This window comes from Chanos chanos, chromosome 5 (assembly GCF_902362185.1).
Source record: "Chanos chanos chromosome 5, fChaCha1.1, whole genome shotgun sequence".
Classification (NCBI taxonomy): domain Eukaryota; kingdom Metazoa; phylum Chordata; class Actinopteri; order Gonorynchiformes; family Chanidae; genus Chanos; species Chanos chanos.
Genome location: NC_044499.1, coordinates 23,254,047 through 23,268,724, shown reverse-complemented (window position 1 = coordinate 23,268,724; position 14,678 = coordinate 23,254,047). Strand labels below are relative to the sequence as shown.

Sequence of the window (14,678 nt, the reverse complement as noted above, 5' to 3'; positions counted from 1 at the left end):
TCAGTGCCAACCTGTGGACATTGTTGCTCTGTGTATTGTGGTAGTAGTTTCAGCACAGTACTGTGAAGTTTTATTCAGTATAATATTTTTCAGTGTAGTCAGTGTGAGGTACCTGAAGTACCTGGTTAGAAATGTACATCATACTGACAAACAGGACATCTGTTGTGGTGAGAGACAGTAAGTTTTTCTTGATATTTTTGATGTTTTTTTTTTTTTTTTTAATGAGCATCATGTGAAAGACCCCTCAGTGAAAAACAAGACTTCATCGTGTTTTTCTCTCTCAGATGGGTAGTGAGGAAATGAAATTCTTCACATTTTAATTTAATCAGGTATTGCTGCACTCTTCACGTCACCACAATAGATTCTCCAAGGCGCAAAAATCTGTATTAATCCTTGATTGCTGCTATGAATGCAATAAAAATTCATTTAAGCTTGCTTATTTTGTTTGAAAAGATAAATATTCTCATGTTATTCAAATCTCTCTCACTGAGGCTCCTTCAGATCAGGCCGAAATTAGTCCTAGTGGAGATCCACAGACTATCCAAACAAATGACAGGAAACCTCAAAACACCGCTGATTACCACATGAAGACACCAGGACTTTTAATATCCATGAGATGACACTGCGTTCAAAGTCTGAACTTGTTCTAGTACTAGCTCTTGATCAATCCTTTTATATGTTAATAGAAGAAAGAAAGAAAGAAAGAAAGAAAGAAAGAAAGAAAGAAAGAAAGAAAGAAAGAAAGAAAGAAATAGAAGTAGAAATAGAGGCAGAAGCAGAAGTAGAAGTAGAAGTAGAGATAGAAATAGAAATAGAAATAGAAATAGAAATGTTTTCTTCCCACACAACCATAGTTCTGATGTTTGAATCGTTCCTCAGTTAGAGTTCCCACAGGAGAAATACCCAAACGCTTCTCTTTGTCTTTTATTGTCTTTTAATCAAGCATTACTTCTGTGGGCTTTGGCACGACACTCTTTCATTTGCCCATTGAGATGAATTCAATTAAAGTTATAAGTATTTTATCACGAGCAAATGCTTACCGAGCTATGCAAACCATGTCAACAGATGTCATAAAACTACTCAGTCTAAGCACACACTTTTACACTGGACTTTACATTGAAAGTTCTCTGAATCGGTTTTCTCTTACTGAGAAAACTCTCATTTCTCTACTTGAGTATTTTTCTACTTGGAAAATGGGGATATCACAAGGAGAACACATTCTGTGTTCACATAAACATAGAGTGATGCAACACTACAGAATTAGAGCAAAGTCTCTGGAGAGCAGGTTTGGAGCACAGCGGAGAGACTCCAAAAGCGCTTTGTAAACCATTTAGTACCACTGATTTTAGAGGAAATAGCATCTCTACATAAAAGCAAAGTGATTAGACTTTTGATATAATCCACATTAGCAAACAACAAACAACAAAACAACAAATAATGCTCTTTTCTATGAAGCGTCCTCCGGTATTAAAATATGTTTGTGTAAAGTCAGTGTGGTAAAATGACCTATACGACATGTGCAACTACACTCAAAAAATGAAAACTGATGTTTGTATATTTAAAGCAAATAAATCAAGTTGAAATAACTTGAATTTGTGAATTTCCATGTATTACTTGAAATGTTATAGTCAAAAGAGCATAAATAAGCCAAAAGTTCAACCAACTAAAACCAGTCATGTAAAATGCACTAGAATGAATTATGTTTATCCAAGTCTCATGGAGGGCCCTACCATTGGGAGATCGCAGGTGCAGCAACTGTGTGAAAAACACTTGATGGAAAGAAATGGTAAGAGTTCGTTCCAGGAGGGCAGCTTACAGTTGATGCAGCTGAGACTTGGTTTTCAGTCATTAGTGCATACCTATAACTCCAGGTTTGTTGTGGTTTTTCAGGTGGTTTTCCATTTACGCGACAAAGAATCTGTCATTAGGTTTATATTTATACATTTACCAAATGAACTACTTATGCCTTATGCCACTGTGCACTTGTGCCACTTATGTGTGTAATGTACCTCATTCTGCTGTGTGGAAACGTTTGAAATGTGTGTCCATTTATTCTGCATGGTGGCGCAGTGGGTGGTGCTGCCGCTTCCCAGCAAGACGGTCCTGGGTTCAATTCCCAGTCAGTTCTAGCACCCCCTTCCCTTGCCCCCCACTACTAGAACTAGGACAAGTGGTTTTGAAATGAATGAGTGCTGCAAACACTGGTTGTCATGACCAAGTAGGCCGTAAATGGTCATTGATGAGTTAATGCTCGATTAGTTTTATTTGTTAAATCCACATTTTCAAACTGGATCACTGACAGCTGTAGTAACTATCTACTCAAATGAAGCAAGTTCATCTAACTTGATCACGTTAAATTGAAGTTACCACAGTAAATTACATTCATTTCATCTATCTTAATTTCGTTAGATCAACAAATTTACTTAACTTTGAATGAACATGATTTATTTTCATGGAAAAACTTTCCACAATTAAATTAAGCAGATGTAACATTTTTTTTCCAATGCAGAGTTAATATGATATTTTCAACACTCAGATTTCTGTGTTGTTGTGTCCAGTTTAAAACCAAATGTTAAGGTGTTTTATTGTTCCAGAACACAACCACCATCATATGGTCTCCACTGATCAAAGCTCAGCTCACAGCTGATTTCACATCTCAAAATTCATGAGGGTCCAAAAGCTAAAAGGCCACAGATAGGGCTGAGATTAAGGGAAAAGCATAATGCCGTTATTTCTCTGATCAGTAACTCACTCACTCTCTCGCTCACTCACTCACTTAAAATGACAGCTCAAAACCTGTTTCTTCAAAGATACTTCAAAAATAATCATCCTTACACTAAATTCTACACTGTTCCACAATCTGCTCTGTCGGAGCAGCTGCTATCTGGTAGTCTCTTACTCCGTGACTGCTTAATAATTTGCTGTAACAATTACAGCCTAAACCAGAGAGGTGTGACAGATACACAATTTGTAATGGTGCGACAGGACGAAGTTTTTTCCTCTTCTTTTTTTCTACCAGCGAGGGATTAACCATGTAGTAAGGATTATGAATCAACCGTGACTTCACTGATTGGAATATGAGACCAGAATTCATTTACACGGTCATGCTAAAGCCATCTCATTTCGTCACACCAAAAAATAAACAATTGGTCAATGATGGCGCCTTCGTCACCGACAGCTGGTTAACGATTTACACTGCTTTACGTCTATTTTACGGGACTTTTCCAAAGTTGAGGATAATTAAAGACCCACTACATTAGTGCACTTTGGTAAACAGAGCAAATTGCCACAAAAAGTCCACCAGCCAAATGCGTACTTTTCTGTTTGGAAAAGGTAGAAGAAAATGACCTGCACTTAAAAAGAAGAAAAATTTTAAATCACTGCTGTGGATAACAACACTAGTCAGTAGCTACGGTTACATGCAAACATTTTTATCATTCGGACTGAAATCATCCCGATTGCTGATTCCAAATGTACTGTTTACATAAGCGATCGTATAGTTTGTGCGCATTTACATGTCACAAGCGTTCAATCAAACCTTGCACCGACCTGTACGACGTAGTCGAAGGCTATAAAATCTCTTAGTCATACACAGAAATAAATAATGGTAGAGTGGTTAAAAGAACGCTTACTTTCAGGTATTGTAAAGAGCCAGGGCAGCAATAGCTTCACTTCAGGTGAGTGATTTGATCAGTTAATTACTTAAGACAATTCCAACTTTATAATTATAATAACAATTACATAATCTCTGCATGGAATATTCTCCCAAAAATGCTTCAACAGCTCGTCGTTGCAGGATTTGCGCCCATCTAGACGCTCGACTTAATTCTTTGAGTATGTTTAACACAAACGTGTTAAATTTCTCGCACTGTCCGATATGTTTTTTTATTCTATTTCATACCAATCGAGGTGTTCACATGAAGTTTGAATCTGATTATTAGGCTCCATGTAAACGCACCTAGTGACAGAGTTTGGTATGTACCCATCAGCTCTTTGTGGTCTCTTTAAATGCACTTCTTTTTCTTCAGCACTTCTCAGAGCTGGGATTGATTATTTAGCACCGCATGGGGTATTTAGAGAAATGGCAAGCATTCAGAGGGGGGGGGGGAGTGGAGCGAGAAGGAGAGAGAGAGGGAGGGAGAGAGAAAGGGACAGTGGGGGAGAGAGGTAGAGAGACAGAGACAGAGGGCAGTGGGAGGAGAGGCAGTGGGGGAGAGAGAGAGAGAGAGAAACCATTGGGTACAGAGGTAGAAAGAGAGAAACGGTGCAGGAGGGGGGGGGGGGGAAGGAGAGAGAGGGCTGTTCTGGCTCATAAAGCAAACTGGCAGTCTTTCTGAAAGTTGCCATTTCAGATGTTATCTAACTGACAGCTTATTTTCAGCAGCTTGTTTTTAACAATCCGTTCAAAAGGAACTGAAGAGAGAGATAAAGGGACATTCTAAAGCACATTTTTCTCTTAATCTCTTCTACGCTAATTGAATTGCTGATTGGACACTGTCATGAGCAGAAAATTCTTTATTCAAATTCTCTAAGCCTTGTGTGGAGATTTTTTTCTTTTCTTTTCTTTTTTTTTGATACAAAAAAATTAAAAGCTGATAATGAGATAATGATAAAAATTTAATGAGGTCAGTTAAACTCTTCAGTACAACAGCTCCACACATACTTGGCCTTGGCTGGTGCATTAGACAGAACCATTCATTTGTGTGGCAGAGATATCCCTGCTTGTTCAGGCTACTGACTCGCTTTAATGACCCACAATCGGAGAATGAGGCACTATGATGATGTGTTAAAAATAGAACATCCCACTGAACAGAAAGACCTTGGCTGAGGCGTTTGAAGTCAAGAGAAATATTCTGTCAGATGGCAAAACAAACATGACATCCTTTTGAATGTCGTATCGTAGGGTACAGGTTTCACCAAATGACATTCCCATTCACAGCAGAACATGCCACTGGTCTGGTGAACCTGTCACAAACAAATCAACGCTTAGCTAATGACAGGAACCTGGATGAAGATCTTCTGAGAAAAATATATTTTTATAAAAAAATTCTCAAATAGATCAATGTTCCAAGTACACAGGAAGTCACCTGGTGCCTAGAAAATTGCTGTTTCAAATCCTGTGTCACACGGTATTGATACACCTCAGTGTGCCAGGATTTTGTATTCTCTAGCATCTCCTTAATTGAAAGTGACAAGTTCCATAAACGAGGTCTGGCGAGATGCCTAAGACGACAGGGGATTCATCTTGTCGGGCATCCGTAGTGAATGTAGTGACAGCAGCAGCATCCTGGTGAGAGTGCATAGACTCTGTGACGGAGGCTAAATTAAAGCAAACACCAGAGAGGGACCCTGAGAGAGAGAGAGAGAGAGAGAGAGAGAGAGAGAGAGTGGGGCCTATAAAGTGATGACATTTGCAATGAGAGGCTTTGGAGATGTGCTCTGACTGAGTATTAAAATTTTGGCTTATGCTGTGCCAAAAAAGCCCCCCACCCCCGCCCTCCCCATCACCACCAACACCACCAACACCAACCCCAGAGGCTGCAGAGTGAGAGGCTGAGTGACAAGAGTGTGGATGTGATAAGGGAGGACAATAAAGGACCGTGGGTCCCATCCAAGAACCCTGGCACTGCGAATGCAGAGACTCTCTGAACAAAGCATGTTAGAGGATGAACAGGCATTTAGAAAAAAAAAAAAAAGAATGAAAGAAAAAAAAAGGACGATGGGGCGACACAGAGCGGATTTGAATAATGCATAACACTCTTGTGGAGCCCTTTTCGGTCACCATTAATATTTATACAGCATGAGAAAAATAGGAAGTGGCAATTTGGGATGGCTTACCTGAGAGGGTCTTCGGTTGACAAACTTTTGATTTTTTTTTCTTTTTCCTTTTTTTTTCCCCAAAGACTGACCACCAATAAATAATTGGAGCGTGACATTTGGGAAAGTAACCAGGAAATGAAAACCCTGAAGTGTGTGTGCGTGTCTCTGGTTGATAAAGAAACTGGATCTAGCTTCAGTACCTGACTTTTAATTCAAAGTGAAACACAGTACTTAGTTCACCGATGTGTAAAACGTTGGCTCTTTTGGTTCTTAAATTAAAGTTCCACATCTTCCTTCCCAGTGTCACAGCACACGCCAAAAAGCAAACAGTAGTATTCGATTGTTACCAAACATAAGTGTATAGTGTATATATATATAAATATATATACACACACACACACACACATACTCATATATATATATAAACTATGGAGGAGAAGACAACCTGTCTATGCAGAAACAGGAACAAGTATTTTCAGCCCTGACAGATATAACCCATTTCATCAGCCCAGTCTATTTATAAAGCCTCTGTGTGCCACCAGCCGGCAGAAGGAGAGGCGTTAATGTCGTCAAACCTCAGGAGTCCTCACATTCTCGCAAAAATGTTCCCATCTACATACCAGTTCTGAGTTCCAACATGAGGACTGGGTGTCCTGGTCCAAACCATGTTGAGAGGGACAAACGAGTCAAAGTGTGTTAAACACTAGTGAGTATTCTGGTGCAGCTCTTCTGTGAGTGTGTAAAAGTGTTTGACACGTCATTAAAGACAGTGGGTTAGGTTATGATGGGGATAACTCTGATAACACTGTGGATCTACCCCCTACCCCTCCTCTCGGGGGGGGGGGGGGGGGGGGGGGGGCAACGTCGTCACCTTTCTGTTTTTGCCCCTGCGTCCAATGTCCCCACACGCCAATCAAACACTTTGTTAGTTGGAATCAAATACCACAGACATGGCTGCTGTAATCGTCGTTAGACAGAAACATGAAAAGCTGCAATGTTGCGGTTTGCTCACTGAAAACAACTTAAATTAATGGATTCAGTCCTGCCTGAATGCTTCACAAACGTCTTTAAAAAAAAAACTGAAGAATTCTTACGAGACCAGCTTTTCCAAAATGCCTCTAAACCAAGCTTTTAGATCACAAGTACAAAGGCCTATGGAAAGATGCCTGAACTGTGTAAAACATTATTGGGGAGACAGGAATACCAAATGCATTTGTTCTAAAAAAGCAAAGTTGAGGCACATTTGACACAGGAATAGCTGCTGATGCAGAACTATTTGGTTAGCAGATGCTCTTAGAGATTAGCGCAACAATATTAAACTGGATTACCCGAGCAGTTCAGTAACAGAATAATCAGAACTGTGATTAAAGTACATGTCGCGACACTAAAGCATTAAGCACTGAGCATTGATACAAGACCTAAAAAGCCAATACCAGAAAGCCTCTTAAAATATACCATTATTTTTAATAACCATTACAACTGTATTCAAAAAGATGGGAGAACATTCAACAGCTTTGAGTTGACAGGAATAATACGTCGTACTCTGGTACATCACTCCTCACAGTACGCTTTCCACATAAGGTTGTCATGGTGGCCGAGTGTTTTTCAGAAGAGCCAAAAGCATGGGGTTCAGAGCAGCTAATTGTGGTGTCAGATGTAAATGCAGAAGGCACAGCGGTGGGTTCACTGTGTGGGAGAGCGGATTGTCAACTCACATTGACCAGACAAGAATATTTCACCAACGGGAGAGTGAAAAAAACAGGTCAGATTTTTTGCATGATTAGATTTTTAGATCATTGATTGGATGATAGCTGCTGGTAAGGTGTTAGTAGCTTAAGCAGTAATAAGTCCTTACTCACCTTAACGAGGAACATTACAGCCTGAATCCACGCTGGCGTAGCCAGTTAAATAGGGCTTTGGTTTAAAAAAAAAGTTCCCAAAACTAGTGTTCTTCAGCTCCGGTCCCAGGGACCACTAGACAGTATATTTTATTTAAGGTCCAACATCAGCACATTAAGTTAATGAAGCCACGGCCTCAGTTATCAGAAAAGAGGTTGAATCAGGCCTGACAGTGTTGCACTGAACCAAAATGTGCTGTCTTCTGCATTTCCAGGCTTAGAGATGAGGACCACTGTTCTAAAGCAAAGGAAAATTTTATCATATTATGTACTAACCTGATCTACTCACTACATGTGCATACCGCAATACATATTGTATGAAGAGTGTGTGGCTTTGCTGGGTTTTAAAAGCACAATTTTAGATAAAACATAGCCCAAATGGTTAATATATGGACTACATGAATGACACAATTGGAATAACACTGCTGTACAACTAATGTTTTCTAACTGGATCCAGACTGGCCATAAGGCCGATACTCAAACACAAATCAGACTTACAGATGTTCTACAAAATCTTTCTCAGAGAAGATCTGTTACTCCAGTATTTCTCCCCTCTGTATTCTAAAATAGCCCCTTTGAAATAAAACAGCCATCAAACAAAAACTAAAGAGCTGCCTGGCCTAAAGCGATTAGAGGACTGGGTGTTTGTATGTGGAGCTGTGTCAGAAATGGACCAATCGTTTGGAGGATGCAGACAAGAAGTGAAGAGCTTTGAGATGCCATGCTGCCGTGTTGAGCAGTGACTGAGGGAGCTTATCATGGAGTCTCACACCAGAACACCTGCCAAGGCTCAGAGCTAAATGGTCATGGGAACTGATGATATAACTCTTAAATGAGGCAAAGAGAGATATGAGAGAGAGGGAAAGAGAGAGAGAGAGAGAGAGAGAGAGAGAGAGAATAGCAAGCTAGCTGAAGACTACATAGGAATAGGAGGGAGAGAGAGAGAGAGAGAGAGAGAGAGAGAGAGAGAGAGAGAGAGAGAGAGAACTCCACTGATGCACAAGCCCAGAGGTCAGAGTGTTTGGGATAAAATGGATTAGTATTAAGTTTGGCCAGAGGAGCTGTTTGGTTGGATACTGCCTTTAAGAGGGTCTAGAGACAAACAGATGAAGGAACCGCAGGCAAACATTCTGTACAGAGGAAAGGAGGAGTCCAACGTTGGCTTCATCTATGAGAAAAATATACTTGACCTCAATGCAAACTGTACATTTGAGCATTTCAAACAGCTTTCATGTAATGGAGATTTGTAATTCTCACCCTTCAAATGTTTCTGGGCCAACAATATCTGAAAGTCACAGTTTTAGAACAGGTGTAACTGTTTTTTGTCCCCAAAGACACAGAGATATTTCCTTTACAATCCACTATTATATAAACTGTTGTTATAATAATGTTTAATAACAGAATCTCAGGTGCTGCTTGAAGAAAAATCACAGAAACACTTTGTTAATCTCTTTAATAATTGAAAAATATGTTTTCAGACAACAGAAATGTGCTACCAGAGCATATCATCATGCAAAAAATATGAGATATTTCATTGACTTAAAGATACATGATGCTGAGCATGAAACGTTTCAGCACACCTCAAAGTGATGTCTTTTCAGCATCCTGTGAGAGTTGTGGCTGATATTTGTCACGTAAATACACATAACAAAAGCGCATGAGTGCTGCGTGGGAGACATCCACAGGGCTTTCAGTTTGCGCAAACAAGTGTGGACCACCTTGGTGTACAATGAGCACGACTCACACCTCTCTCGTTCCATCTGTCTTTTCTTTTTTTTTTTTTTTTTTTAAGTGTATGCGATATCTCTCAGCACAAAAAAAAAAGAAAAAGAAAAACAGCACTTAAATAAAGACGGTTTTGTCTTGTTATCACTGGTGTTTTAAGTAACAAAGCTGCACCAGCAATGGGTTTTTCAAAAATTCAGTCCAGGAAACGTAATGATGATAAGCTGAGAGTGATTATTCTGTTATTTTGACTGACAGAAAAATTGCATCCCTAACAAGCTTTCACAAATGATTCACTGAAAAACACAGCTGCACTGTCAAAATCAACTCAAGAATGCATCTCCTTTAAAGGCCGGGGCATGCATCACAAGACACAACGAAAAAACATTGCAATATAACGCAAGCACAGACTAGACTCTAAGGTCAGAAAGTGGTCTGAGATGAGCTCAAACAATATCAGGTGTCAGCTATTAGTAGGACAGACCAAAATTAATCATCCAAAAGTTTAAAAAGGTCATTTTTGCTCTAATACAACTGCCATTGATTCAATCAGTGCAATTTGTTTAGCAAGACAATCTTGTTTCTCTAAGATTATTAATGATGGTAGGAAACCTTGAGTATTGTTTTCAGCCGCTGGATGCTATTGAATCCTACTCTTTCTGCTGACTGGCTCAGACAGGCGTCCTTAGCTAAGGGTGAGGTTACTGCATTGCTTTACAAAGAAAGGATTTGCAAAATCAGGGCTACCACGTCATGCTCCACAGTGATCAAACCAGGCACTACATCTGTTTATTCAAACATATTAAGGGTTTCAGATAAACCTAAATGAATATTTAAAAACGAATATGTTCTAAACGGTCCTCAAACAGAAGAGGTTAATCCCTCTCTCACAGAGGCTAACCTGGATTGCCCTGTCCTTAGCGATTTTAGGGAAAGACTCTTTGATCTTTAAAAAGGCAGGGTTTTTTTAAACGCTTTTATAACCCGTAAATGACCATAGTATTGAAACAGCTCTGGAATGGGTAGTCAACAGGCTAAGTCTCGGCATTGATAATAACCACGTTTTAGATCGTTATATGTAATGTCATCTTTAAATGCTGCTTTTTATCCATCAACAGCATGCTGATCTAGCATTAAGGAAACTGAGGTGATCTCTCTAATACAACTTTTAATTGGTTTTCTGCCTATATAACAGCCGGACAGTGTTTTCTTCATTTAGATTACCATCTGTCAAGCCACAGTGACGTTCCTCATACAGGGTTCCTCAGGGATTCATTCTCAGTCCACCTCTATTATCTCTCTACATGCCTTCACTTGATCAAATCATGTGAGAACACGGAGTCAGTTTCCATAGCTATGCTAATGATCCACAGTTATTAATATCTGTAGAACCACGTGATGTCGGTGCCCTAAATCCATGAACGAAACATCTTTTCAGGATAATTACCAGCGTCCTTGAATGAAATCAAACGCAGAATCTTCTGAGTACTTGTCAGAAGCTCAAAGAGGGATGAACTCATATGCAATCTAGCTGAACAGGTAAAGGCTGTGTAAAGAATGTCATATTAAGTCATACTGGACTCTAACATGAGTTTTAAGTCACATTTAGACTAAGTTACCACAGTAATTTTTTTTTTCATTTTTGAAACATTTCACAGGTTATGACCAATCACACTTAACCGCTACCTCGTGTCTTTGTTTTTAATGATCTTAACTATTGTAAACTTTTTAAAAAGCAGAAAAGACCACACACAGACTGTGACACTGACAACTGACACAACATGCTGCAGCCAGGGTTATTAACAAGGACAGAGAGAAAAAAAAAAAAGAGAGAGACTACTTAACACTTGTCCAGGCAGCATTGCGCTGGCTTCCTGACTGATTTAGGATTGAGGTTTTTTTTAATCCCTTTATTTGTTTTTAAGCCTCTTAATAGCACAGCACCTGCATACGTCTCCTAATATCTGGCAAAAAGATACCCCTGCAAGGTCCTCCGGTCCAGTAGAGTTCAGTTCAGGTACAGTACTGAGAACAGAGTCTGCTTTTTCTATTTTTGTTAACTGTCTGAACTGTGCGGACCTTTGCAGCTACAAATTAGTCGGCTTCCCACAATAACTGCTTTTTAAAACAGTTGGAAAAATGCACCTTTTATTCTGGTGCCTGGTTTTTTTTTCTTCTCATCTCTTTAACAATACTTTAGATTTATATGCCTTTATGCTTTTAATGCCCTGTTTTACACCTTCATAAGCCCTCCCTTGCCTGTCCTCAGAATGACTTTTGTGAATTTTAACTTTTATTCATGTAAATTCAAGCTTGTTTCCTTTGATTTTATAGCATGAAGAAAAAAATTCAGGCTTTATACATTGAATATACACAACATATTCAATTATTCATCAAACAAGCTATGTGCATTTTGAAAGGTTGAAATGCTTGCTTCTTCCTGTTTAAAACCTTTTAGAGTTTGGTTTTCCATTCCACTGGCTCAAATCATGGTTAGTCAGTATGTGTATGGCTTCACTTTGATTCATATTTGATTGAGATGAATGTCTGTATGTTCTCAGTGCATATCTACACCAACATTTTTTTTAATTATGTGGGTATGCTTATTCTGGTTTCTACAATTTATATTTGCGTGACTTCAAAACAGATGGCAGATGCAGACTGTATTTGCTTCTCTCAAATTCAGACTGCTGGAGGAGTTCATACAAGGCCTGGTATGAAAGCATCCCAGAGTTTCATTTTAACAATGCATACAATTTCAAAAACAACACCCTACCTCCTGACTAAAAGAGTGCTACAACTAAATTCAATTACACCAAGATGTCAATTTTTTTTCCAAATAAAATGAACTGCACGTTGTCTGCTGATGCCATGTGTTCAACTAACACTATAATTATATGTAACGAAAGACATGAGTTGCAGTTCTAGATCCATTATTCATTTCATTACTTATTAATATCAAAGTCCATCCCACGTGTAAATGTGCGGCACAACGGTTTGATCTCCATCACGCTGTGCAGGAGCCACTAATTGAACAGACAGTAATTGATATCAAATGACTTATTATCATTCATCCAAAAAGTGAATTAATATGTGAACAGCATGAAAATGCAAGCAGACCCCCCCCCCCCCCCCCCCCCCCCCCCCCCCCCCCCCCCCCCCCTCCAGCCACAAGATGAAATAAGGACAAGTACCCAGGTTCAATGAGAAAACAAATCTGATGGCAGAAAAGTGAAGTTATCCTCTGATTACTATACGAGACTTAATCTGACCCTGTGGCTCATTAAACACAAAATGAGAGGGGCCTGTAACATGGAAAGACAGTTTAAAGAAAGTGTCAGCGCAGCTGGAGAAGAAAAATAAATGCTGAATGAAAAAATACTGTGTACTGAGATAAACAGTCCTACTCTAGAGGGATTACACATTACTTATCACTGTATACTACAGACCGGAATATACTTCACATTTTAATCCAGAAGATTAACATTGTACTTTCTTGCAAACAGCAAAATGTTCATACAGTTTATCCGCTGCTTCTAACATGCCCATACACTTTCTTACGGCGGTCATTTGCCCTCACAGCACTGAACAGATGTGTAGGATCACATGTTCATCTCTAAATAATGATAAACTGTTTCTTCCATATGTGGTTAAATATGTGAGGTAAACAGAGACAGTGAAACACAGCCTTATCTTGTGACAGTCCAGACACAGAATTACTGTAAACCGCAGATGCTTCAGGGTTGTCAGTCCACAAACTAGAATTCTGCACAGAGGCACCATACCAACAGTATGACTGTGACCAAGTTATATTCAAGAATTCAAGATGTATAAGTGATTCATTAAATTACTAAACTAATAAATGTACAAAGTCATGACCAAGTCTTTTCAAAAGAGTTCCTGATTATGCCCATACGTTCCTGATATGCCCAATTTCATTTCAGTTCTTCTCTATATTGGATGTCTCTTTCTCTCAGTGTTACCAAATAAAACTACTGTTTTGAAATTGTTGTTTGATGTTTATAAATGCATCGGTAATCGTTTCAGTACATTTGAGTCACCTTACTGTACATATGGATATCTGGTTCACTAATGCTCTCCGACACGAACAGTGAGGCGCTGCAGCCAACAACGGCACTACCATGCATCATTGACGTTTGAAATGAGTAACTGGCATCCACTGACACTTGAATGAAAGTCTCCGCGTGACGTATTGTGTGCTGATCACAATATTATTTTCAATAATTTTACCTGACTTCAAGACACTTCTTCCTCAAGACCCATTTTGAAACAACGCACACGCATTTAGTGAAAAATAATCGTTGCAAATAGATGACATAAAAATAATGTCTCAGGTGTATTTAACAACCCACAAGACACATTACGCGTTCTCGAGAGAGGAACGATCAATAAACCAAAACATGAACTTACTTGTGGTGTTGTACTTCACTCCGTTTATGTACTCCGGACAGGGTCGCTCAACAATTCGACCAGAGTTGCTCCTTGGCCAGCAAGTTCCTATCTCATCCGTGGTCGCGTTACAGTAGAGACCTTTAAACAGACAATGAAACAGCTGTTCATTGAGGATACTTAAGATGACAGATTTACATATGTTTTGGAAATAAGCAATAAAGACTAAAAAAAAGATACCATCAAGGTTCATCAAAGCAAGCGAAGTGTTCTCGTAAAAAGTGTCCGGAAATGGTTCTATAAGACTACAGTTAGGATCACTGTAGTCCCCAGTTAAGATCTGCAGAATTGCGGCGTCCATTATTTAATACAAATTAAACGAAGAGGAGAAAATGAACCAGTTCGATGAGCGGTCGCCAGATCCTCGACTCTCTCTGTAACGGTCAACTTGACTCAGTGTACTCAGCTCCCTGATGATAACAAGTGCGCCCACTGCGCGCAGCTAGAGCGTGGTCTTGTCCAATTGGAACAGTGATAAATCCGTTCGCTGCGTGCTGCGCTCTGTTTGGCAGCTGAGTTGTGATGACCTTACTATATTACACAGCAGGCCATGACAAACTCGTTTCTTTCTCGATATGAATATATCAAAACTTATTCAGATTTGATTACGGTCTTCTTTTCACCTCATAGAATCCGTAGATAAACATGTATGCGCAAAAATGCGTGCACTATTACGTTTGAGGGCAACCTGGTTTTCATGTCATAATTTGATGACGAACAGTTCAGCTCCTAAAACTGAGACAATTCTGTCCACTATTATTGATA

At 39.4% G+C, this 14,678-nt stretch overlaps 1 protein-coding gene across 1 annotated transcript in view; it reads right to left on the bottom strand.

Annotated features, from left to right (window-relative positions):
* crhr2 (corticotropin releasing hormone receptor 2) overlaps positions 1-14,214 on the bottom strand; it is a 49,352-nt gene extending 35,138 nt beyond the window's left edge. The window contains exons 1-2 of the mRNA XM_030773877.1: positions 14,094-14,214; positions 13,875-13,994 (exon numbers count right to left, since the gene is read on the bottom strand). Of these exons, the coding sequence (XP_030629737.1) occupies positions 13,875-13,994; positions 14,094-14,214 (241 nt within the window). The remainder of the gene's footprint in view (positions 1-13,874; positions 13,995-14,093) is intronic.
* Between the last annotated feature and the right edge of the window lie 464 nt (positions 14,215-14,678).